General features: G+C 43.6%; 1 protein-coding gene across 1 annotated transcript in view; it reads left to right on the top strand.

Moving 5' to 3' along the window:
* Nucleotides 1-552: 552 nt before the first annotated feature.
* Nucleotides 553-27,536, top strand: part of ADTRP (androgen dependent TFPI regulating protein) — a 68,745-nt gene continuing 41,761 nt past the window's right edge. Inside the window, exons 1-3 of the mRNA XM_029243992.1 lie at nt 553-705; nt 10,298-10,432; nt 11,967-12,068. Coding sequence (XP_029099825.1) covers nt 553-705; nt 10,298-10,432; nt 11,967-12,068 — 390 coding nt within the window. The remainder of the gene's footprint in view (nt 706-10,297; nt 10,433-11,966; nt 12,069-27,536) is intronic.

Raw genomic sequence — 27,536 nt, 5'->3', positions numbered from 1 at the left:
AACACCCTTCCCCTTTCTAAATATTTACTTCCCTCCATGCGATAAACACGCCCACAATCTCTCCCTCCTGGTCTGTCAACCTGCTTCTCATTCTCTCAAGATATATTATGGCAACTTCCTTATTCTGCCCCCAAGAAAAGAAAATACGACCATGACGGTAGGTATTTTCATTAGAGTTCTCTGGTACTTAACGATAAGGTCATTTAATCATGCCCCGACCCAGTCAAATAGTGCAAAGTGCACTTCTTACGTTGCTCCCTGCCCTCTTCAAAGCCTAAGTACTGAAACATATGCAAATTTGCGGATTACCTGCTATTATCTAAATGAAGGCATCTGAAAATCAGCAATAATCCTGTCTCCCACGTTTATCAGGAAAGGAGCCTATGAGAGAAGCAAAATTCAGCCATGTTGGAACTCTCAATCCCAGAGGGGTGTGTTACACAGTTCTCCTTCTCCGGCCTGGCCTGCCATAGGACTTCCGCTGTGACCTGCGGAAGTACGCCAGAGGGAAGCTACTTTGAGACCGTTACAGTTCCCTGGTCAGAGCTAGCCATGACGAGGACTTCTACGTGCATATACCACTTTTTTGTTTTGAGCTGGTATATTTTCCTCAATTTTTATATCTCACAACAAGGAGAGGATCGGCGGAAATCCGAAGTCTTTCTAAATGGTGGACAATGGAAGTACTTAACATTCCTTAACCTGGTAAGTCCATTCGGCTGTATCAGGAAGCAAGCTATTTGTCTGTAATATCAGTGCCTCTACACATAACACCTTTGGATTTTATCAAGTACAAAATTCCAATATTTGTCTTTCTTCTTCACTGTTTGTTTGTGAGTTTTGGCATTCTCTTTTACTTGACAATTTGCTCTGAGAAACCCCATTTGGGAGTTATCCATAGCTACCTTTTGTGCTAATTGTTAAATGCTCTTTTGAAAAGAATCTTGTCTTGAAGTTCTTCTCAGATGAGCCCAAATGGGGAACTAAACTAATGGTTTCACCATGGGACTGACTACATATGCAGGAGGAATTTTGAACTTTGCTTGGGGAAGTCTGTGAGGGAAGGCAGAGTGGTGCATGTTGCGTGGGAAGTGCAATTTCCAGTGGAGGAATAATGCCCTTTAACAGCACACACAGACTAACAGATTTATCTAAGAAAAGCAAATACATTTTGCCAGGTTCGGATCCCACTTCAATTTTTTATAGGCTCAGGCTCCATCTTAAAGGACAAATCACCCAACCAAATGGCCAATACACATTTTCAACTATTTACAAACCAATCACATCACTTGATCCTTTCTTGTCTCCCTAGCCCAGCTGACCACAATCTGATGAATGAAGTGATGAAGTGTGAATGAATGGGAGAAAAACAGGTTTTTAAAAAATGTTTTGGAAATATGTAAAATTATTTTTAGAGTTAAAAGCTATACATGCGGCAGCCTTTGGGGATGCTAATTAAAGTTTTGAGATTTTTAACCTAAATGTAGGGTACCATATAAACATCTGATTTCAGAAACTAGACAAAATATTCCAGTTCTTTGGCATCACAATCCTAGGCAGAGGTAATGCATGGTAAAAAAGAAAAAGACGATGACTCTCTGTAATGCTAAGGAGAGGAAATTCAGAAGGTTCAAATCAAAGAAGCCTGGAAGTTCAGCTTCCTCCTCTCTGGTAACTTGCTGGCTTTTGATTTTGAGATTTGAGCCCTGAATACAGTTCTACGGTGCCTGAAAAATATCAAGGTGATGGCTTGTTTCAATCATAGAGTTTTATGAGAAAACAAGTAAATAGAAAATAACAAAAAATGATTCTGTGGAATTAGAATCATGCAGTAAAAGTCTCAGCTTTATGTATCTATTAGCTTCACATTAAGAATAGTCAAGGTAAAGAGAGCAGCGTCAGCCAGGATTGATGATCTAATCAAATCCAAATTCTAGTATGGTTGTCCTCCCTCACACTAAGCATGGCTAAGAGCAGATTCATCACTGACTCCCAAAACCCATCTCCCTGGCTTCTTAATTATAGCTCGGTTACATGTCCCAGAGGCACCATATTTCCAAGAATGGAAAAAGACACTCATCTGTCCAGGACACTTATTTCCTAGTGTTAATTCCCTGACTAATCAGCCACCAAATCCTATGCCTTCCCTCTTGCTAGGTTCATCCCTTCTTCCCCAATCGTACTGCCCCTCTCATTGTAGGTGTTTATTAGTTGGTACCTAGATGACCAGATCACCTCTTCACTGTCCTCCCATTATCAGTCCATCCATCACTCAGATTTCAGATTAATCTTCCCAAAGAACTGTTTGGGGTTTTGTTTTGCTTCAAACATCATAAGCCTGCTTGAGAAGTGTGGTCAGCTACTCAAGAAACCACAGGGGCTCCCTCCTACCTTACAGGACCAATCTAAACTCCTGATTTAAGAGCTCACCTGCCTACTTGGCCGTTGGGCGCTCGCCTCCCTAGGAAGGTTGGTCTGTTCTCCAGGAAGGCCTGTGTCTTCTCCAGTGTTGGTCCCTAGGCTTTTGCTGTCACTGTTCGACCCATATTCACACTATCCTTGAATGAAAGGCCTACCTGCTTCTACACCACCTTGCTGCTTTCACAGACCACCTGAAATCCCATATTCTCCTTAAAATCTCTGCTGAGCAACTCTAGCCCAAATTCGTTTTTTCCTTTCCCTGAATTTTTACGGCTTCTCTCAGTCTCCGCTTATTTATGTATAGTATTGTTTTCTCATTTTCACCCACATGTGATTCTCAACATTTCAATCAAATTTTAAGTGGCTCCCAAACAGGAGTTTTGTCTCCTAAGTCTTTGCCAGCCCTGACATTCTACGATTCTACATTGTATTTGCCACAGTGGCTGGCGCAGATTATCCCCATAATAAAAGCTGGGTGCCTTGGTATGTTGACTGGACTTGACCTCACTTTTCTGTATTCCTGAGTATAGTCTCTTCTGACATCTTCTGGCCCTTGAAATGGGCAGAGAGGGGCTTCCCTATGGCTGTTTCCTTTCTGCTGTTAGGTGTCATCCTGAAATTGTGACTTAATGCAACGTTTTCCAACTGGTGAAGATGGGTTGAATGTGTTTTAGAGGATCGATTTAAGGTCAGACTTCAAATATGTGACATCACGTGAAATACTGTGCCTTAAAATTTCTAGCTCTTGAGGTTTTGTGGGCTGATTAATGGTTGTGTTTCCTAATGATTAATTAGTGTTAACTAACGAATAATTAGTTAATGGTTGCGTTTATAAAGTCACAGAGGTCTCATAACTTGCTATAACACTCTTAAATTTATTTTATGTAAACATATTGAAGTCAGTACCCCATCCTGCTTTCCAGGAAATTTACATCCCACCCCTTTAAACAGCTTTCATTTCTAGTTGGCTGAATATCCGTCATGGCTCCTAAGAACAAAGTCCAACTTAATGCAAGTCAGCATTCTAAGTGGGCCCCATTTCCTCCTGAAGCTACCCCAGGGGCTTCAAAGGATTGATGCCTGGGGCATGAGGTGAGTTAGTGGGGGTGCCACTGAGGAATGGTGACCAATTCCTGCCTAGTGCCTAAGGAGAGTAAAGGAAGAAGAGGAGAGATGTGATGTCTGTCTAATGAGGGAGTAAACTGACGCCAGGGAAGAGGCAGCCAATTCCCTGTTGGGAGGGAAGGCAGTATAGCTTAGTGGGTATAAGCAGGAGCTCTAGGATCATGAGCTATCTGGGATGGTTCCTCAGTTCCACCTCCTACTGACCCTAGTCTGGGTATTTCTTTGTCTTCTATTTCCAAATCTGTCAAATAGTGCATAACCACAGAGTGACCGTAAGGGACAAAGGACATGAGGGAAGCACTCAGAATGGTGTAAGAAGTGGAAAACGGAATGAGGAGATAGGAGAGTGCTGGTGAGCTTCTAGCCATCTCATCTTTGAGTACAGAAGGGATGGTGCAGAGGGGAGGGTAATTTTGGGGGACATCAGTCCCCTCACTGAGCACCATGGGTAGTGGGTCATGGATTCAGGCAAGGGTCACCCAACTGCCTCACTGCTCAAGTACTTCCCTCCACAGGCTTCACACTTCAGCTTCCCAGCTAGAGGAGGACCACTGTGGAGTCAACGCTTTCCCTATATAATAGTTGCCTAGGTGGATGCCCTCAGGCACTGGGGAAGCCCTAGAGCTAGAGTCTGCAAGCTCAGGCAGAGGGCAATGAATCCTGCTGAATGTGGTAGCCCCCAGGAGCTGGGCATGGGGACAAGGCAGTGCTGTGGACATCCTCGGGTGCTCACGTTGGCTCAGGCTTCCAGTGCCTGGGTCTTCCACAGTGTTGTGTTCCCTCCTCTCCATCCACTCCACTTCCACCCAGGGACTGTCCCTGACCCCAGGGAATGCAAGCTGGGAGAGGGGATAGAGGGATTTTTCAGCTACAATTGAAATCGGCTTGCAGAATTCATAAGAGTTTGCTGGGTTTTTCTCTCTTTAAAAATAAACTTCCTTCTGAAACATGGTTAGAGGTGGTGCCTCATAACCGGGATCTCCAGGGGAGATTCTGGGCGGGCCCCTCCCTGTTTCCCTCCCCCCACTTCACCAACAGAGGCATGACGTTTCCCTCCCCTCTTCATATAAAGTTGCCCAAGCCGCAGGCAGCTCTGACCTCATTATCGTCAAGCTCTCAGGATGACAATAGCCACTTCGTTACATAGGTCCTCAGGGATGGCAAAGCAGGGCCAGGGGAAGAGAGATCCTTGAGAGATCCCTGGGGACGTTCCATCGTTCAAACTCCAAGGTAGCCCATGAACAGTGAGAAGACAGGGATCCATTTATAGTATATAGAACCCACTGCGATACTTGGGGCCAACCTTTAATTTCCATCATCGGGTTAATATATTCATCTGTGGAACTCTTAAGCTCAGCAGACTCAGAAATACACTTAACGGTCTATTCCACAAAAATGCTTAAGATCACTGTTTTTACCTCTCAGATAGTTGAAAGAATGAGGGCTGAGAGAAGGGAAGAGTCACCACCAGCACCCAAAATACAACAGCTGTGGTTTCCTGAGTAACCATGACAGCACTTTGGTAGGTTCTTTGTGCACAGTATAAAGATCAGTGATTGAAGGCCTAGCTTCTGGAGCCAGACTGCCTGGGTGCCACTCACTTGCCGTGTGCTCTTGAGTGAGTTACCTAACTTCTCTGTGCCTCATATGTAGTGGATCTGTGGTGTGGCACACAGATTCCCCTACCTCCCCAGCATCAAGGTCCTCATTCCCCAGCTCCTGGGAGAAGGGGTGCTGGCTGCTGATGACTCATAGCTGAGCTCTCATCCCACAGCTGTCCTCAGCAGAAGGGAGCTACCTGGACCAAGGCTTAAGACCTCCCTGAGGTTGCTGCGTGCAAAGACTGGTTGACCTGGGCTACAAAGGCTGGGCTCCAGGACAACTCTGAAGGGACAGCTCAACTCCAGGGCTCCTTCGGGGATTAGTTGATTCCATGCAACTGTACTGCCCTTCCAGTTTTCTTGGTGCTCAGTCCTTCTCCCTCCCTCCCTCCCTCTTCTCATGGATGTTCTGAGAGCACTCCTCCATGAACACCCTTCAGGCAGATCTCAGCATCTCAGATTCTGTTTCCCAAGGAACCTGGCCTACAAAACGTAAAATGGTAAATGTACTGAAAAGGTTCCTCCTCTTCTGCCGCCTCTTCTTCTTCCTAATAAAGACATATTAACATAGAACCTGCCCTGGTCTGTATTATGCCTAACTTCTGGCACCTAAGAGACATTCTGTGAATGTTGGCTGCATGAATAAATGATCAGAACATAACTCTTAACTGGTAAGAGCCACTTTCTAGAGAACCCCATCCCACCTGTAAGACAGCCTACCCCACGGCCATCCTACTGCTACACTGAAGCCAGCTGTTACCAGCTACACAACACTGGCTAAGCATTCCTACAAATCTTCCTTCCAACCTGTCCCTCAATGTTCTTAGTTTCTTCTCTTTATTTTCTTGTGTTCTTCATATCAGTTCTTCTCCCATGTTCTTGATCTCATTCCTTCATCTGTTTCATAAGCTCAATGCACATGAATAATGTCTGAAATATAATATTACATATAATACAGATATATTTGACAAAGACTTCCTCTACCTGTCCCAGATGCCACCACCCTTACCACCACAGTTATACAAAATGCACATCACAATGAGTCCCCATTTGCTCTTTTATTCTGAATTAATCTCCACTGCAAGTGTTGCCTCATTCTGAAGGCGAGACCTGAGAAAGTCCCGGCCTGTCTGAGTCAGGCACAGAGAGCTGAGCTGGGCGTTGGATTACTTGACTCATTCAATCAGAGTTGTAATGTCTTGCTCAGGAAACTTGTGGAATCTCCCTCTCTGGAATTATTTTTAAATGAAGAAATTCTCATTTTCTGGGATAGTTTAAGAGGATTCTGGCTTAGAGCAAGGAAAATAAACTTGACGACTTAGAAAGGTTAAGCTTCTGTGTTTTCAAGATTGTTGTGAATTTTGTGAAGACATATGAATGTAAAAACGAAACATCCTTTAGCTATGGTTTCTCAAGTTGCACTAGTTATTTAAAAAATGTAAATTAAGCTCTCCCAGGTGGTAAGTTTGTCAGCTAGCAACAAAAATGGAAGACAGCTAACAATCTTAGATCAGCAGTATTTCAGAAGAAAGGACAGACGGAATTAGGGAAGAACTGGTAGAAAAAAATTAAATCAGACAGCAGCAACTCTGAAGTAAACCCTGACCAAGAAGATACCGTTAACTCTGCTTTTCTGAGCAGCCCAAATAGTTGAGAAATGTAAACAACAGTAATTTTGCTGTAAGAGTTGTAAAAGAAGGCCAGTTGTTGCTATCTTCTTTCAATGCTACTCTATTAGTTTGCTGGGGCTGCCATAAAAACGTACCACAGACTGGGGAGCTTACACAACAGAAACTTCCTCAGAGTTCTAGAGGCCAGCAGTCCAAGATCAAGGTGGTGTTAGTAGGGTTGGTTTCTACAAGCCTCTCTCCTTGGCTTGTGGATGGCTGCCTTCTCCCTGTGTCTTCACGTGGTCTACCTTCTGTGTGGGTCTGGGTCCTAATCTCCTCTTCTTCTAAGGACACCAGTCCTACTGGATTAGGGCCTACCCTACTGTCCTCATTTTAACTTAATCACCTCTTTAAAGATCCTGTCTCCAAATACAGCCACTTCCTGAGGTACTGAGGGTTATAACTTCAAATATGAATTTTGGGGACATACAATTCAGTCCCTAACAGCTGCCATTTTCCCCCTTGACTATTCCTTCTGTGAGTGTCTTATAAACATCCCAGTGTACTGTCCTTAGAGAATGAGCAGACCAGTGTCTGGTTTTGTGAGCTGATGCAAACCTGCCCTTGAGGCCCTGCAGGAGGCCTCCCCATTGAGTAAGCCGATGCCACCTCCCTCTCCTTGCTCTCCAGCTCTGCTGTGTGGATCCTCTATGCCCTAGTTCTTGCCTATTTATTTCTTTTGGCAACACCCTAGCGCCTCCCCCCTGGGCTCCTATGTAGGGGCTCATAAATATTCCTTGTTGATACAGATGATGGCACATCAACGTGGATTAAGATCAATGGAGACAAGGCTGCCTCACGCGCACAGCTGGCATCTCTCCAAAGTGACATATGCCTGTGAAATAACGTGTGAGCTGAGGGCAGAGGGGGAGAAGTGATTGGCAAGTTTGTGGTGTGGAGCAAATTTTTATCGGTGAAGGAGAAGCCACGGAGGCTCTGAGTAATGTGTTCTTTCCCCAGTCCAATTTCCACATTCTGCGACTGGGAAAGGCAAGAGAAAGTCAGGACGAGCTTGACTCATGCTGACGCTAGGAAGCTCTCACTAAGGAAAGTGGTCACATGGACTTCACATGCTGGGTGGAGGCGGCCTCTCCCCAAGGAGGGAAAACCTGGCAGGCACTCAGCGCTCAGTGGGAGATTAATTGCTGTGTGGATTAATTGCTGTGTTGATAGAACGGTGCAGGCCTCCTCACCGGGGCCCAGGCCCCTCGTCTGCCCTTCCTAACTCCAGCAGCTGCCTGCTATGGCCTCAGGGGTGAGCTGAGAGCTGCTGGGGAAGAAGGGGAGAGAAGGAGACTTCTCCTAGCATTCAGTGCAAAGACTGCACTCCAATTCTGCAGCACTCAGGGCTCAACGGCAAAAGTAAATGACGAGTATTGGGGTGGCAGCCTCTTCATGGCATTTAAAACTGTAGCCCACCCTCCCTGGAATGGCCCCTTCTGGTTTGAAGCTTCCTCCTCCCTCAGGGCCATGGGGTTCTTGCACATTCCTCATTTTCTACCATCTGATCATTCTTTGCTACTTTGCTTCCCCCTTAGCCCTTCTGTCCCTTAGAGGAGGGCATTTCCTCAGCATTTGCTTCCCACTTCTCTCCTCTTCCCTTTGTCCTCTCTTTAGAAACCTCATCCCACCATGTGGGCTCATCTCCGCAGCCCCGCCTCCCTGGAGGCTACCAGGTCTGCATTTCCAAATGGAAGTTCCCCTAGGCAAGTGGTTCTCAACCTTGGCTGCCCTGATTACAATCACCTGGGAGAATGTTTTAAGATCCTGAAGCCTAGGCTGCACCCCCAGACTCATTAAATTAGAATCTTTGGGAGTGAGAATCAGGCATCGGTATTTTTTGAAGTCATTTTTAATTCTCCCACCTGGAGATAATGGTCTCTTTTTCTGAACTCCCACAGTGCTTTATCCTTATTCTTAGAAACCTGACACATCACATGGTATGTGTGGTTTTTTTAAAGTCTGGCTCAAGAAGCAGACTTTGGGTTTCAAATCCTGGCCTTGATATTTATCAACCATTAGACTTTAGACAAGTTTATTTATCTCTCTGTGCCTCAGTTTCCTCATCTGTAAAATGGGAAATGGGGAAGGAATAACAGGACTTACCTCATAAGGTTGTTATAAGAAATTAAAAGCTTAGATCAGTGGCTAGCACATAACAAGAAATCAATAAAATCCAGCTATTACAAAAAAAAAAGTCAGCTATTATAGTTTTGAGTAGTCAGTAAGATTTTTAAGTGATAAATTTATGCCTAATCCAGTGGTTCTAGAACTTTAGCATATACACAGAGCACCTGGGAGTTTACTGAAAAACAAATTCCTGGGTCCCATTCCCAGAGATTCTGATTCCATAGTCTGGGGTGGGGCTGAGGTCCTGCATTTCTAACAAGCTTTGGGGTGATGCTGGTACTGCTGGTCTGAGGACCCCCGTGGGGACATCGCTGGCCTAATCCACCTCTGTGTCCTCTCCTGCCCACCCTTCAGCCTGAGGAGTGGCAGGAGGCCAACTCTGCGAGAGGTTTCCTAGGGTTCAGAGCTCAGAGCTTGTTCCCCAAAAGGCGACTTGGTTGATCATTAGTCCAGATGCCCAGGTTCCAGAACTTGTCTGACTCAGACTCACAGCAGAGTCCAGGCTGTTCCTTTTGTACCAGTCAGAGCTTTCAAGGAACAGGATTGATTCTGAAGCAGTAGTTCAAAACCAACTCCAACTCTGTACTATTGTGACCCTTAAATTAGAAGCCGTGGGTTTGTGGAACACTGTAAGAATGGACAAAGTCTGCTCTGATTGTGATCTTGTGTCCTTGAAAAAGGCCCTGCTTCTTTTTTACCTTCAAGGCCCTCAGGAACCTAGAGATGCACCCGAACCCACGGTTTGCTGTATAGCCCTGTGGATTTAAATCACTCCCTCACACAGACTGTCTCTGTGAGGTCTTCAGAGGCCTTCTCCTCTGGCTTCTCCCTCAGAAAGCCAAGGTGCCATGTTGTGGGTTTCCCTCAGGAGAGCACAGAGCTCCTTCATGGGGCTCTTGACGCTGATTCTGGCTTCTCTAATGAGATTGCAACACTAGGCATTTAAAAATTTTTTTCTTCCTAGGAAGAGGCCAGAATATATCTACCATTGCGTCTGGTGCTCTGCCCTTGTGCTGTTTATCTGGTTTTTCCCACCTCTGTGCAGCCAAGGTATCTATCTCATTACATTCTCCTTTTAAGCTGACTCTATTCTGTTTCCATTTTAGCTCAAGTCCATTATGCTAAATACTGTACACATTATTATCCCCTAAACAACTTTACACAATCGGTTTTAGTGATCAAGGTCAGGGCCCAGCAAGTTGCAAGACCAACCTTCGAATTGGCTCCCAACAGCCAGCAGCCCCTCCTTCTCAAATCAACACTGCTCCCAGAGGGATGGTGCTTCATGTCAGTGAAGAATGTATTAATTAAAGGAAATGAAAAGGTCCTCATTTGTTGTGATGAATTTAGTTCTTGCAGGCCCTTTTCTACGGGGTGGCCTGTCTGGAAGATGTGCTGAAAAGAGCTAAAGGGAAAAAAGACATTAAGTTCATAACAGCCTTCAGAGACCTGCTTTTCACCACGCTGGCTTTTCCGATATCTGCAGTAAGTTTACAAAGATGTGCAGGTAATATACTACACATGTCGTATGGACTGACACTTCTCCTGGGCAGCAAGGAGCCCATTATTATAATCCAGGGCAACTGCATTTGCATAAATGGCCTGAGGACTGCATAGCACTGCCCAGTGTCTTCGGGAAATAAGGCACATTAACTGACAAGATTTACCATTAGCTTTTGTACCTTTGTGAACGTTTGCTACAAGATCCTTATTACTGTCTAACAGGGAAGTCTGAAGGACCTTTCTTAACCAAAATACAACCTTGGTTCCATCAGGGTGATGGGAATGGAGGCTGCTGAGGAGGCATATGACCAATTTCCCTTTCATACATCTTGTTTCACTTGCTGCAATAAGCATTTGTTACTTCTGCAAGTGGAAGCCATTAAAAAAAAAGGTATGAAAACTTTCAAAGTTGACACTTTGAAATGGAGGAGAGAGAGGCTGTTTGAAATACCTGGTGTGGGACACATGGTGGGTGACTCACGCATTTTGTTGAATGAATGGACATTGGGAAGAAGCAAGACATATATATGCAAGGGACAGTCGGCTTGTTGCTGATACTGTCCACATTTCTACAACATTGCGCATGTTTTCATTCATTAGTTAGAATGGAAACAAACTGAGACCAGGCACACGGGCTGCCCAGCAGGGCCTATAATTAGAAATGATTACCTCTTTCTACCCGTCATCATTCCACTTCCTATAGTATTGAGACCTCAAACTTAAATCCAAAATGAAACTCTCCAAACACCAATAATGAGCTCTCAGATAACGGAGTGAGTACTGGCATTCCAGTTTTACTTTGTAGGACACCTCCTCCTCCACCCCCAAAAATCTTCTAAAGAGGCTAAGTTTTTTTTGTATCAATGGAGTTTATTCATTTTTTAAGACTTAGAAATTGAGCCTTTGGAATTTAAGAAGATCATTAGAAGATTAATAGTTATTTTTTCCCATCTCTCCATTGATTTTGTAGCATGGAAGACAGACACTTTGAAAAGATAGCCAAGGGGTACAAGAGGATGGGGATCAATCCAAAGTTCTGAGCAATAAGGAGATCCAACTCTCCGTTAACTAGCTTGTGAATTACCCTGGGAGCTTGTCACCTATCCTCGCCCCAGCCTTCCTGCTTCCCCTTGCCATGCCTATTTAGAGAGTGGGCAACGCAAGTGGAAGACTCGAGCCATTCCATGTGGCTGCTCTCAGCACTCCTGGTAAAGCTCAGAGAAGAGAGAAGTCATTGGTTAAAATGAAATGGTCTGCGAATCCTATTTATCTACATCCTCTCTGCCTGCCACAATGACAAATAATTGATCCCTAACTCTCTGAAATCCCCAGAGACTGGGTGTTGTAATTCTACACTAAATAATTTTTTCCTTCATTTAGTATTTCATTACGTATATATAGGAATGTATCTTTAAAACTGGTATCTATTTTTATTTTGCTACGTTTCCTTGATTATCTTAGGAAGCACTCATTGAAAATAAATCTAATGATACTATTTTTGTGTTCTATTTTCCAGTTTGTATTTTTGTCATTCTGGATCCTATTCCTCTACGATCGAGAACTCGTTTACCCTAAGGCCCTAGATGGTATCTTTCCAGTGTGGTTGAATCATGCAATGGTGAGTGAAAGGAAAATTTAGTGAATACAGAACGGCAATAGCCTCTGTTCTGAGAACTCCAAGTGCCTTATTTATGTTTCCAAACTGCTCCTCAACCCCCAAAATCCCATTCACTCCTCCCTCTTCATCCCGTCGCTATTTATTTAAAGAACACTTTGAGAATACGAAATGAACAAAAAGCGGTGCTGTAACTGGAGATACAGAGAGCAGATGGGATGTCCAGGCAAGACTCTTTGCCAAGTTGCTTATGAAGTTATTGAAAAGACATGAAACCATAAGGGCAAGCAAACTCTTGGAGCCTGCAGTCCTGAAAGAGAAGTAACTTCAGCAAATAACATGTAATGAATTCCTATCTAGGAATGGAATCAAGCAAGCTTTAAAAATAATCCACCCTGGATGTTAACTAGACTTGTGGTGGTGAACATTTTGCAATACATACAAATATCAAATCATTATGTTGTACACCTGAAACTAATATGCTATACGTGTCAATTATACCTCAAAAAAATCCACCCAAATGTCCAAAGAATAACTCACGGCTCAGAAGCAGCTTCTTAGCTAACACTTGATCACAACTATTTATCACAGATGATTTACACACTTCTGTTCCCCATTTGGGTTTTTATTCATGTATTTATTTTTGAGGGGCTGAAGAGTAACCAGAACCTGTTCTGAGTTATTCAGGGCACTGTATCTGAATACCAGTAACAGTGGCCTGGACAAGCAGAGCTGGAGCAGGACTGTCCAGGCCTTGGATGAAGGAGGTCTGAGTCATCAGCACCACACGCACAGAGTAATCAAAGTACTTGCTCCGCTTCTCAATATTTACAAATGTATTTCCACATTAGTCAGGAATTCAGAAGGAGGTCTGAGAGTCTGTGAAGCCAATGACATTTAAAAACCAGGGGGGGCTTCCCTGGTGGCACAATGGTTGAGGATCCGCCTGCCGATGCAGGGGACACGGGTTCGTGCCCCGGTCTGGGAAGATCCCACATGCCGCGGAGCGGCTGGGCCCGTGAGCCATGGCCGCTGAGCCTGCGCGTCCGCAGCCTGTGCTCCGCAACGGGGGAGGCCACAGCAGTGAGACGCCCGCGTACCGCAAAAAAAAAAAAAAACCAGGGGGAAGTCACAAGGCAGTAGCATATCAAGGCTCCTCAGGTTCACAGACTTTCTTCTACCTCCAACTTTTCCACTGTCTTAAAACTCACATGATTACCAATTTGGAAAAGCAGCTCAGTCCACCATGTGCCCTGCCCCCCACCCCTCAGAAAAACGTACTTTCACTTTAAATATGTGCTCAGTGAGATACTAATTAATTAACTAAGGTATACAAGTTCCATCTCATTTAGAGTTCAGGACCAAAAACTATATATTTAATAAGTCCCACCTCCCCGAGACCCGTCCTACCAGCTTCTTTTTGTCAGATCACCTCCTCATCTTCCCAGTTTCCCATTAACATTGATCTGAAACCCCTACACAGGGAATATTGTGGCTTTTTATGGCACTTAGACTATATTAAGTATGTTCCTCAAATAGGAGCCCATTTAATTCATACAACTTTCTTTAGATAACAATTACAATCCTGAATTTTTCCAAATTAAAAAAATAAAAACTCAAAAAGGTTAAGTAATTTGCCTGGGGCCACTGAGCTCATAATTCACTCTTCCTTGCCTTGTACTATAGTAAGTGCAGAACTTGTAGTTCAGTCTAGTTTCATAATTCACCAGGCAATCAAAAAGGATGTCACTTTGCTTGATTAACAAAGCAAAGTGAGAATTCTCACTTAAAAAAATCCAAAATCCCCATCTGTATGCTAATAAGCCAAAACTCTACTTAAGAAAATGAAGCGATTTGGGACAACTGACTGAGCTGGATGTTACTAAAATAAAAAGGCAGAGTATTGAAAGTGTCTTTTATTTGGAGCCAAACACATATATCAAATACCTTTTCAAGGTTTTGTTAGCTCAGCTAGTAGTTTTCCTACAACTATTACAAGCTTCCTACCTCTTTGGGGTACCATTTTCCACATGGAAGTAAGATTAGATTTCTTCCAAATAGTTGTGATGGTGATGCCCAGCATTTGTGACCTGGCTAAACAGCCATATGGATTTTTGGTAATTTTGGAAGCAGGTAGCTTGATAATGTATGTCATATCCATCAATTAATTAGCAAGGCAGATAATATACAACAGAGAACATAAAATATTCGTGTGCCTTCACAACCTGGGGGTTTCTTTTGACCCTGCTCTCTGCCTTTTGGTCAATCAAGTAACCTGAATCCCTTAGAGAGAAGGGGCTAGGGTCCAAAAATGTGGAATGACAGTGAAAAAGAGAAAAGAAGAGGCAACCTGCCTTGGGTCAGACACAGACTCTTCTGTGATTCTGTTAATTTCATTGGAGAAACTGCCAACGGAGCCATTTCTAGTGAAAATGTTGGCATCAGCAAAACCAGCATTGGGTGCTCCTAACGGGGTCATCCCCAAACGTCCGTGCTTCCTTATGGTGTGTGCTCCAAATCCAGTGTGCTCGTGACTGCATCTCATCCCTCTTCCCCAAACTGTGTCCCTTACTCTGGACATTTTCTGTCCTCACTATCAAATACTCCTGGTCTATTACCTCAAGGAATGCTCTCTGTTGACTTTTTAAATACTAGTATAAAAGAATATGGAAATGGCTGTTACTGGGTTAATTTGTTGACACTTTGTGCATTTTAACAGTGTCCTTCCACGACAACTCAAATGAGTAAATACCCAGAAACCACCACTGTGGCAGCCAGAGCGAGGATGGGAGGTCACTGGTACTAGTTGCTTCCATGTAGGGCTGGGCCTGATCTTAAAATGAATCACTTCCTGTATTGCTCCTTTTTTTCTTCCACAATATAAGAATTATTGCTGTACACAGCCAGCGTCATACTTTCCTGAAGGTTCTTTCATTTCACAACAGTCTTTATGTTTACTATTCTAGCCTTAGCTCTGGAATATTCTTCCTGTTGCCATTTGCGTTGCTGCCCTGGGTTTTATGAGTAGGATTTGTCAGATTAAGAAATACCACTCTCCCCTTTGACACAGTGTAGTTCTAAAACCTTCATGATTCATCAAGTCTTTGGGCTCCTCCCAACCCAACCCTTCTAGCTCACTCTAGACTTGCCATTGCAGTAGATCGTTCAAAGCTGACTATCATCTCTAATGGACATTCTTCTATCCTTGTTATATATTCAAACCAAACAGTAACATCAGTGTAATATTTGCATCAACCGTGGGCAGGCTGCCTTATTTAAAGTAGATCAACCGGACTGTTTTATTGCTAAGCTGTTCTCCAGTCTTCAAGAAAGAAGGGAAAGAATAGCAAAGTACTCCTCCAGGTTTTGCCAGGAAAACATTAACTCCTCAGGCATTATCTAAATGACTACTCAAGATAGAACCAGAACAGACAGATTCAAACAGCAGGAAGAGGACTCAGTAACTGAGGAAACGCTCAGATCCTAACCTGAAGGGAGCTGGGGGAACTTATTTCTCCGGAAGTCAACCTAAACCATTCAGGTTTCCCTAAAGGAGAGCGAAGAGATCAGAGAACCCCCCCAGAGGCCCTCTACATTTGAGATCAGTACATGATTATTGAGCAAGTGCATACAAGCACCTTATAAACTACCGAGGACTGCATAAATAGTTATGATCATGTAAGACTCTCAATCCATGATCACAGAGCTTTAGAACTGGAAAGGCTTCATTTATATTAATGGAGATTTCAAAACAATCTGCTCTTAAGAGACAGGCCTTGGCTCTTTAAATCGGAGGAAATACCAAATGCAGCCACCTAGTTATTGAATGTGTTGTCATTTATTCACTTGAAATAAAATAATGATTAAGTACCAGCTATAAGGGTTAACACCAAGATGGATATTTGACAAGGGTTTTGACTTCTGGCAACCTTAAATCTGGTGGAGCCTAGTTTACACACACAACATTGAAATAATACAAATAACAGTTAATGCTAATACAAGACATTGACATAGATGGTGTCATGCAGCGGTATGTTATTATTGCCAAGTGAATGACATAGACAGGAGGGCTGCTATGCCCCTTGTGTCCCAGACTGGCTGTGACAGGCATGTGGGTCATGATTGGACAACCTGGAAGGCCTTTTAGCCCTCTCTGGGGGCTTGCTGGGGAGTCAAAATGTCAAGGGAAACTCTAAACCTTCCAGTTTCTTCCTCACTCACAGTATGCCACGTGTTGTCCATCACTAAATTCAGGCCCCAGTCTCGGATTTTTCTCTCCCACCCGTAAGCTTGGTGTGAAACTGTCGGGCGGCTAAGTAGAGATAGGTGAGTCCTAATGAGTAAAGAAGGTCACCTGTGGGGACATCAGCATCAAAAGGCCCCCCTTTGTCCTCAACGTTACAAACCCCTCGCCCATGCCTCCTTGGTTCTTTACCCCAGCGCTTCTGGGCAGAGAGGACCCACAGTCTAGATATCTCTGGATAACTCAGGGGTTTTCAGCCTTTAGGAAACAGAACACTTTGTGAAACCGAGGAAATCTATGAACACTTTCCCAAGGAAAGCACAAATAACCATAAAATTTTGTGTACAATCTTAGAAGGTTCATAGACCCTCAAAATTCCATTTATGGACCGCAGGTTAAAATCTCCTGACATAACTGAACATATACTTGAAAACTGGGCCCCCAGATGAGTTCTAATGCTGAGTTCAAATAAAAAATACAAAATCAAGAAATATTCATGGGGTGACAAGAGAAATTTGAGATATGATTCCTAACCTCAAGAAGCTTAAATTATAGTTTTATCTATATACATACTCCCACCCAGTCTTTTAACTTGCTGTAAGTAGAGGCTGTGTTCTGAAGGAACTCTGGCAGAACATTTGCCACAGTTAAAAACAGCCCCCCGCCCCTCCAGTATTATTCCCCAGAAAGTCCATGTCTGAAAAGGAAGAGGGTCCTGGTCAGGGTTCCTATGGGGAACTCCACCTCCCATCTACTTCTGTTTCCACATGATATAAGACAACAGCCAGAGTATGTTCTGCTGATACAGCAGCGTCCCGGCCCATGTCACTCACAGGGTGGTAAGTGAGATCCTTTGGAGGCTTGGTCTAAGTCTGCAGACATGCTGTGCTTGTGCTCAGTATAGATCTGGAATGTAGAGCCATCAGGATTTACTGAATATCTGGCAAGAAAAAAAAGGGAGATAAGATTATTAGCTTAAGACACAGGGGAGGTATGGATAGAGATGGTAGGGGAGGTGCAAGGATTGTGGAGAAGGAAATTGTTTTGTCTGGACATGTTTGAGATGCCAATTAGACAACAAACTTTAGATGCAGAATAGGCAGCTGGACATATAAGCCTAGGGGAGATTTCTGGACTGGTGACATAAATTTGGCTGTCTTCATTATAAAGATTGTTTTTAAAGTTAAATAAGATCACCTAGGGAGTAAGTATGGTTAGAGAAGATATCCCAGAGCTAAGCCTTAGAACATTCCAACTTTCAGTACTTGGGAGGAAAAACAGGAGAATTCAACAGAGGAGGTTGAAAAGGAGATGCCAGTGAGTTAGGAGGAAATCCAGTGCAGTTTAGTCTCCTGGAAGTCAAGTATATAAATGTTTCAAGAGGAAGTCTTCTACGTCAAAAGCTGCTGAGAGGTCAAGTAAGAACGACACTGTAAGATGATCATTGGATTTGCAGTAATGAACTCTCTGGTGACTTGTACAAGAGCAGTTTGTTTGTTTGTTTGTTTTGCTGTATGCGGGCCTCTCACTGTTGTGGCCTCTCCTGCCGCGGAGCACAGGCTCCGGACGCGCAGGCCCAGCGGCCATGGCTCACGGGCCCAGCCGCTCCGCGGCATGTGGGATCTTCCCGGACCGGGGCACGAACCCGTGTCCCCTGCATCGGCAGGCGGACTCTCAACCACTGTGCCACCAGGGAAGCCCAACAAGAGCAGTCTGACTGGGGGGAGGGGAGAGCCTTGGTAGTGCTGTATGTATTACTTTCCTGCTGCTACTGTAACAAATTAATGCAAACTTAAATGGCTTAAAGCAATACAAATTATCTTACAGTTGTAGACGTCAGAAGTTCAAAATGGGTCTTATGGGGTAAAATCAAGGTGTCAGCAGAGCAGCATTCCTTCTGGAAGCTCTAGAGGAGAATCTGTTTCCTTCCCTCTTCCATCTACAGTCTGTCTGCCTTCTTTGATTCACGGTCTCTTCCTCCTTCAAATCTGTTGTACCATTAAATTCTAAAATCTTCTCTGGCCATTTTCTACTCTAGACCAAGCCCACATTAGAAAGAGAAACGATGACTGCCAACAATGACCAGAAAATGGTGCTGGGAAATAACTTGTCATGTGACTCTAGAGAGGGAAGAGCTGCCCTAGTTAAGCCAACGGCGTACCACAGGAAAGATCCTTTCTCAGAGCATTGCTCTAAATCTCTGAGCAAGAATGAAGATAGAATCATTTATCAGACCCTGATATTTACTTGGATTTTTTTTTCAGGTTTAATCACTACAGTGTTATAAAAAGTTGCCCTCTTGTTTTAAAACACTTTATTCATTCCATTCGCTTCCTAATCTAAGGTAGGTTAGACTCTCCAGTGGCACTGGAGAAACACTGGGTTAAATGAATGCTTAAAGCTCAGCAGTGAAGTCAGAAGCTAAGCTGGGATTAGGAAGCAGAGCTAGCTGGGTAAGGACAATAAAGCCATCTTGCCCCTCAGGAAGTCTTAAGGTAAACACAGGAGATTCTGATAATGAACTGCCAAAGGATTACCAGTCCACTTAAGGTTTTATATAACTAGAACCAAGCAATCACAGTGCCCGCTTTCTTCATCTCTTGACAGCAGAAACCAGAATGGTGGAAGTATATCTTTTAAAAAAAAAAATCCCAGTTCTGAGAATTTCCAGTGTGTGCTGAAGAGCAGCTTGCTTTTACAATTCCATTATCCAGTAAATACATCCCAATTTCAAAATCAAAGTCAAAGGTTTTTAATGATCAAAACCTATACATGTCTTCTAAGAAGTTACTGGGAATTTGAATAATTGAAATCATTCGGTGTCCTTGAGGGTTCGCTAACTGGTCTCCCCTCCTGTGTGATGTAATTAGTCCCCACTTCCATGGCAACCACGGGTAATACTACCAACAGGAAGAATGACTTTATGCTGGAGAATAACCAAGGTGGAGAAACTCACAACAGAAGATCCTAAACCTCTCTGAAATACCAAAAGAAATAAAATCTAAGTGGGTAGGAGAGGGCAAAAGTCCCATGATCTCAGAGCGGAAGTGAAAATGCCCACGAGCAGCCTGGTGGAGGGTGTGAGAGCCTTCTCCACAGATTTGAATGGACATCCCCTTCCTGATTTGGGAGCCAGCACAGAAAAGCCCCCTTCATGCTTCTAGTTACTTCATAACCCCACAGGCAGACACTCTGACAGCTGCAGAGTCCCGTCCTTGAACAGGGAGCTGCTGACAGGCTCTCAACCAGCCTCCACATCTTTTTCCCTGGTCTCTTTATCTTCTCTGCCTACAGATCAACCACTTGTGCCTAATTGGGAATTGAGCTTTTCCAAGTCCTCTAATCTTACTCTCACCTCCACGTCCTTGGATTATCAGCCAGTAGATGATTTCTAGTCTGCTTTATTCCACTTGCCCACATATTATCCACCCATCACATGGATTCCTAGCTCTCACATGCTTATGTCCTAAGTTTTGAATTCTCAGCCCTGCCCTTCATTCCTCTCAATCCGATGGGCACAGTCATTAATATACAGGTACCTGCGTTCCCAACTGCTTCCTCAATCTCAACAACTCTTCCAACCTACCACCAGCCTTACTTACTTATCAGCTTCATCCTTTTTCTATCACCTTCATGTATTCACTAGACTCGTTTATTTTCTCTGAAAGTTTATAATTAGAGCAAAGCTAAAGAAGAGTGAGAACATGGGAACAAGAATGAGCTCTTTCTCTAGGGACTTCACGCATGTTGAGCCATGTGAGACGGGGCAACTGCCAGAGTCTGTGAGAGTGTGAGCAAAAGGTTTGCTCAAAGTGGAGATCCTGCGTTTATGCTCAGTGATTCTACACTGAGTGTATACTTGCAGTCTTTTAACAGTGGTCTGATAAAAGGGCCCAGATGCCATTTAAAGAGCATCTCCATTAATACAAAAATCTACAGGCATGTTGGTGCACACTCCATGTGTTCACTCAAAGAATCAGCTATCTAATTCTGAATGCTGAGAAACAATAAAAACCTGATGTTAGAAACAAGCTTGCTGATCAGGGCGCAAGAGGGCATGGCCATTGCTTGAAAATGCTGTTCTTGCTATTGTCTTAGTACATATGACTAACAGACAATAATATAGTGATATTTCCCTTTTTACCCAATTCATGCTTGACGATAAATATTCTTTTGTAGCAATGATTGGCAGAGACACTAAAATACTTAACCTATCAAATAGTATTTAATCAAAGTCTTTTGTCTCCTATCAACCCAGGGACTTCAGTTTAAGCCTTATATGTGGGAACATTTTAATTAATATGCATACTTTTTCTGACATATTTTAAAATACTTTGCTAACCTAATAATGTCAGAGTTAGTGGCATTAAAATATCATGATGATCACAGAAATTGTAAGCCTAGAAAAAAAAGGTGCTTAAGAAATATTTGTTGAATGATATTTGACAACTGCAATATTAAGCTGCATATCCACAGGGAATGACACAATCTTAGTGGTATCTTTTGAGGTGGTGACTTTTAGAGCATGGTGCAGACAGTCCAAGACATCTCCAGGTACAGGTCATCAGGAAATGGACCATCTGGTGAATCATAGTCTATCTTCACAAAAGTCCTTTCACATCTGTTAAGGTTCTTCTTGGGCTAAAAAGTTGGACGGGATAAATTATTAGGAAGAAAAGTGCTGCAGCTTGATGCCTGAGAGTTGGTTTGGGATGAGTGGAAGCAAAATGTCTTAGCCCTGTGTCTCAGTTGCAAAAATAATTGATCTCAGATGTTTTCTACAAGTTAATTTTTGATTTCATGAAAACAATTGACAAGTGCCAGAAAACCTCAATTCTGGTCCCACTTCTGCCATTGTCTTGTTGTGTGATTTTTGGAAAAGCTAACAGACCTACACTGGGTATTGGTTCCTTGAAATAGGTGTGTTTACTGTTCTTAATTCTCAGTGATGCTATTAGGAGCACCTAAAATAATATGTGTGCAACATAAAGTGCTATCCGTGATCCGTAGCAACCTATGCCAAATTGTTGTCAACTTGGAATCACCGTCACCCCTTCTCCATTCTCCTCTGCATAACAAGGGATAAGCCTGGAATCACACACAAGGTCCTAGAATCCCTTTCTCCATATGGTTCCAGGTGAGAGTCAGCCAATGACAGGCACTCTCATGAGACGTGAAAGTGAGGACGCCTTTTTCTCTAGCGGCAGTTGAGAGCAGATGTGCAGACACGAGGTTAGCATCAACTTCTGGACAAGCACCCAGGAATCACAGGCTTTATACTACAGGCAGCGAGGGGGCAGAGACTTCTGAGATTTACCACTTCTGAGCCAGCTCCCTCAAACCATCCCCTTGTAGTAGAAGCTTCCCTCACTTTTACTGCTTTGACCTTTCCAATAACTGCCAAAGCCTCTAAAACCTTCATCCTTGGAATCCCTCAGTGGGCTTCCCTGTTCCTGATGGGATCCCGACTGATAATGACCATAAATTCCTGCATCCTTCCAAATCATGCCCACAACCCTTAGCAGGAGGAGAAAGTTATCCACCCAAAGGAAACAAGGTCCCGAGTGCCGTCCATTTCTGGCCATAGAGAGCAACAGTAGCCTGAAACAAACAAACATACAAACATCACAAGACACCTCAAACACTGAAAAAAATATTTTAAAAATATTTGTAAACATTTGACTTATGGACAAGAAAATAATGGAAATTCCCCAAAGTTAAAATAAAACAGAAGAGGAGCTAAGAAAGAGACTGAGATGCAGGCAATATCTGAAGAGAGCATCACTGATTATTTCTTGGAATTTATGAAAATTTAATCCTCAGAGTCAAGAAGTGCCAAAAAAAAAAAAAAAAGACACACAGGACACAGGGCAGACATCTAGTCACTTGTATGACATCACAGACACCTTAGACAAAAAGATCCTAGAACCAGCCAGATTAACAAAATGGATTTCCCAAAAAGTAACCACTGTTACACTGATAGCTGATTTCTCAATACCAACAAAGAAGCCAAAAGAAGTGGAATAACAGCTTCAAAGTATTGAAGAAAAAAAGAGCCAACCTATTTACTCTCCGAAAGTATCTTGTGAAACAGGGACAAAGTAAAGACATTTTCAGACACACGAAAACAGACGTTATCACCCACAGACCCTCAGTAATGGAAAATGCTAAAGGTCGTACTTCAGGAAGAAGGAAAATGATCTCAGAAGGGAGGTACGAGATACCAAAAACAATGGCAAGCAATGTGTTCAGTTTATGGTGACTTTAAAAAAGAATGAATTAAAATCCTGGATGCAAACAGAATGTAAGTTGAGAGAGGGCTGATTAGAATTAAGGCATGCTAAGCCCCCCTGGATTGCTGGTGGGGAGGGGCTAGAAATAATGACTTATATTAGCCATTACCACATTAAATATGCGTGTTTTCATGTCTAGAATAGCCACATACAAATGGAGTGTATGACTTATGCATCAGTAGTAAAGGAAAAAATAAACAGAAAAAAAAATAAACTGATGAGAGTTCGAATCCTTGGTCAGAGACTGTTCTAAGGTGTGGAGAAAAGCATGTGAACAGGACCTGGTATGAGGCAGATTCAAACCCATGAATATGGGAAGTGGCTTATGGTGGAAAGGCCTTTCCTGCAGGATTAAGTTACCATCCCCCGAGAATCATTTCTACTGTTCCTGCAGGCACAGATCTCTAAATTATGCAACCAACCCCTAATTGAGCTGTTCCAGTTAATAAAGTAGGTGATATGATGGGGGTTGGGGTGCAGGATGGGAAGGTCAGAACATATTTGAGAGTAAAATGCTAAGCTTCTGAAGAACTCATTTTAAAGGGGTAGGCAAAAGAAAAGGGAATTAATGACTAAATCATCCTTTTTGTTCATCCCTTTAGTAGGGACAAGAGCCCTGTTCCCGAAGGCTTATTCCACAGGCTACTATTTAAAAATACTAAATTGTGATGATAGATGAATTTGGTGCAGTGTTCTCCTTTCTAATCCCAGCAGCTGTCCCTGGAGAGGAGGCCCGTAGAGTTCTCTGGCAATTAAGAAGAGGCTCTTGGGCTTCCCTGGTGGCGCAGTGGTTGAGAGTCTGCCTGCCGATGCAGGGGACATGGGTTCGTGCCCTGGTCCGGGAAGATCCCACATGCCGCGGAGCGGCTGGGCCCGTGAGCCATGGCCGCTCGGCCTGAGCGTCCGGAGCCTGTGCTCCGCAACGGGAGAGGCCACAACAGTGAGAGGCCTGCGTACCGCAAAAACAAAAGAAAAGAAAAGGCTCTTGATCATAAAGTGATCTCTGGAGGTGATCAAATTGCCTGCCTTCCATGCTAGGCAATGTAACAATTAAGCACAAGGTTTGTATCTTTTTTATATTGTGGTGCATGCTGTGTATTCGTTTGTATATAATTAAAGTTTCAGGGTTGGGTTTTAATGTCTCAGGATTGTCTGATTTACTTTCCTGTTCATGTCAACATGGGAGTTCTGCACACAAATCTACAGAACAACCTGGACCTACTAGTGAGGGGAGGGGTGAAATGCAAGTTCTATTTGTTACCCGGGATTTCCCCCACTGAGAGATCCAACTGGAAACCAAGTTCTCAGCTCTCCCCAGCTCAGCAATGCCCCCAAATGGAGACTTTGCCAACACAGGCACTGCTTTTCTTTTCCCCAATTTCCCAATCCCTTCCGTTCTTCTATTCTATTCTATTCTGGTGTTTGTGGGGTTGGCTCATTAGGAGTTTCCTTCAGGGCAGGTAGTGCTATTTGCGCCACACGCAAAACAAGCAGGTATGCCTTTCCGAACGGAACAAAGTCCAAGAGCATTGCCCCAGACCCATACGGAATTATCTATACATTCTGCTCATTCCTCTTACTCTAGCCACCAACTATCCCCAAACTGCCAAACCCAGGGCTCCTGTTTCCGCCCCCATCTTACTCTCAGTAGCATTCAGCACACTACACTTCTCGCTCCCTGAAACTGCTTTTTTTGGTTCTATTGATAGCAGACTGACTAGTTTTCCTCCTACCTCAGTCTCTGGCTGTGTCCTCTACCTGCCCTCTAAGTGATGCCCTCTTTAAGGCTTGTCCTGGACCCTCTTTGCCAGTACTCTTTTCCCAGTAACTACTCACATCCATCCCCATGGGTTTAATTCTATCCATGTGCTGAGTCTATAGCTCAGATAGCCTTTGAGTTCCAGACTTGTTTCTCAACTGCCTACCTGACACCTATAGGCGTGCCACAGACATCTCTGAATCAACGTGTCCAGAAGTGGACCTGTTATACTCACTGCCAAACCTGTCCTGGGCACCTCCATCTCAGAAAATGGAGCCACCATCCTCCCAACTGCTCAAGACAGAAACCAGCATTGACCTTCCCACCTCCCTCCATCCCACCACCCTCATATCCCATCTATGAACTAATGTCGTCGATGCTACCTCCAAAATATGTAGCAAATCTGTTTGCTTTCTAGTTTGCTTTCTGTTCACTGCCAACACCCTGGTGTCCACCTTCACTTCTCATCTAAACCACACAATACCTCCAAACTGGTCTTCCTGCTTCCATTCTCAACCTTTTCCATACAGCAGCATGATACACAGGAAACAGTGTCCCCCTTCCCAGTGCTCTGCAGTGGCTTTCCACTACACTTGGAATAAGTGTAGTGGAAACTACACTTATGGGAACTCCTTCCCATGGCCTACAGGCCTGATGAACCTGGCCCCTGCTTAATGCTCCAGACTCCAGTGGAGCCTGTCTCCCCATTACACTATGTTACAGCTCTTCCAGCCTCTGCTTTGTTTCTGTAACTATGAGAGCTCCTTGCCACACCAGGACCTCTGCATATGGTGTCCCCTTTGCCTGGAATGTTCTCCTTTTGCTCTTCCCTGGCTTTGCTCTTACACTTAGGTCCCAGCTTAAAAATGACCTCAGAATGACCTTCCCTGACTGCCTTATGTAAAGCATGTGCCTCCACTTTCCTTCCAATGAGTAGATTCCTGTTTGTTTCCTTTATAGCCCATATCGTGACTGGTATCTATGTGGCTGTTTACTTGTTTATAGAAAATCTTGCTGATTAGGCTGTAAGGTCTGCAAGGGCAGGGCCCATATATGTTTACTGTTTAATCCCCAGCACTTCACACAGCACCTGGCATGGGGTAGGCACCTAATGAAGATGGCTGCACGGAAGAATGAAGTCTTTTCCTCTTGCTCTGGTAGCTTCTCTGTGCCCTAGACTGACCCCAGAGTTCCTCCTCAGGGGTAGAGTGAGGTGTGCTGGGACCAAAGGGCATTGGAGGCAGAGAGAAAGCCTTTAGCAGCCCTGCCTTTACAATCTGTGGATGACATGATACGTTTGAAACTTTGAGGTGTTCTTTTGTACAGAAAGTTACAAGTGAGGAAAATTCTAGAGAGATTATTGGTACCTTGAAATATCTATGGGGCTTTTCATTGTTGTATCTGAGACATATGCTATATTAGTGACTGATTTATGTTCAAAGAGAAGCACAGAGTCATAGTAATTACATATATTTTGTTAAAGGAGAGATGATGTTTATTCTGATTTGGACTGGACTGTGGCTCAAAAGCGGTTCTGGAAAAACCATTTCCAGGCTTACACTTTCCTCTGTTATCACCATTCTCAGATGTTAATTAGGGAACTGAGTCTTCATGTAGCCAAAGAGAGTTCAAACAACCATCAAATCAAGGAAGAAGGGTGGCAGAGGCTGAATTTAAGAAAAGGAATGAAGCCATGACCACAGAAAAAACCAGATGAAAGAAAAGTGGTCAAAAGAAAGAGAAGAATTGGTTGGAAAACCAGCCTCCTTTTATCTCTGTGAAAGTGTGTGGAAGGCCAATTTCCCCCATTTTTGTTGGTGGGCTAGCAGTGGCTCTGAAAGAGATTCTCTCTCTTTTTTATTTTTAATGACCGAACCGAGTTGCAAAAGGAGGCCCGACTGCGACCCGGTGGCCCTCGGCGGCCCTTTTTTAAGACCACTTTTTAAAAAGTCTTTATCGAATTTGTTACAGTATTGCTTCTGTTTTATGTTTTAGTTTTTTGGCCCCAAGGCATGTGGGATCTTAGCTCCCCGACCAGGGATCGAACCCACACCCCCTGCATTGGAAGGTGAAGTCTTAACCACTGGACCACCAGGGAAATCCCTCTGAGAGAGATTCTTGATAACACACAACCAAGGATTCCTACTGATAAGCAGAAGCTAGTAATGGGGTGCGTTAGTATTTGTGAAAAGTGAACCCACAAATGTGGAATTCCACCAATAGAAAGAGAATAACTACTTCGGTGGCTGCCACTGAACCTAATGTTTTTTCTTTCCTTTGACATCTTTATTGGAGTATAACTGCTTTACAATGTTGTGTTAGTTCCTGCTGTATAACAAAGTGAATCAGCTGTATGTATATATATATCCATTCCCATATCTCCTCCCTCTTGCGTCTCCCTCCCACCTTCCCTATCCCACCCCTCTAGGTCGTCACAAAGCACTGAGCTGATCTCCCTGTGCTATGCAGCTGCTTCCCACTAGCTAGCTATTTTACATTTGGTACTGTACATATATCAATGCTACTCTCTCACTTTGTCCCAGCTTACCCTTCCCTCTCCCTGTGTCATCAAGACCATTCTCTCTGTCTCTGTCTTTATTCCTGTCCTGCCCCTAGGCTCTTCATGACCATTTTTTTTCTTTTTTTTAGATTCCATGTATATGTGTTAGCATACGGTATTTGTTTTCCTCTTTCTGACTTACTTCACTCTGTATGACAGACTCTAGGTCCATCCACCTCACTACAAATAACTCAATTTTGTTTCTTTTTATGGCTGAGTAATATTCCATTGTATATATGTGCTGCATCTTCTTTATCCATTCATCTGTCAATGGACACTTAGGTTGCTTCCATGTTCTGGCTATTGTAAATAGAGCTGCAATGAACATTGGGGTGCATGTGTCTTTTTGAATTATGGTTTTCTCAGGGTATATGTGCAGTAGTGGGATTGCTGGATCATATGGTAGTTCAATTTTTAGTTTCTTAAGGAACCTCCATACTGTTCTCCATAGTGGCTGTATCAATTTACATTCCCACCAACAGTGGGGACTCTCAAAACAGAGTTCCCTTTTCTCCACACCCACTCCAGCATTTGTTTGTAGATTTTGTGATGATGGCCATTCTGACTGGTTTGAGGTGATACCTCATTGTGGTTTTGATTTGCATTTCTCTAATGA

The sequence above is a fragment of the Monodon monoceros genome, unplaced genomic scaffold (assembly GCF_005190385.1).
Source record: "Monodon monoceros isolate NGI ecotype Baffin Bay Population unplaced genomic scaffold, NGI_Narwhal_1 Super_Scaffold_3, whole genome shotgun sequence".
NCBI classification, from domain to species: domain Eukaryota; kingdom Metazoa; phylum Chordata; class Mammalia; order Artiodactyla; family Monodontidae; genus Monodon; species Monodon monoceros.
The sequence above is the reverse complement of the archived record's forward strand: the minus strand, read 5'-3'. Positions and strand labels throughout refer to the sequence as shown.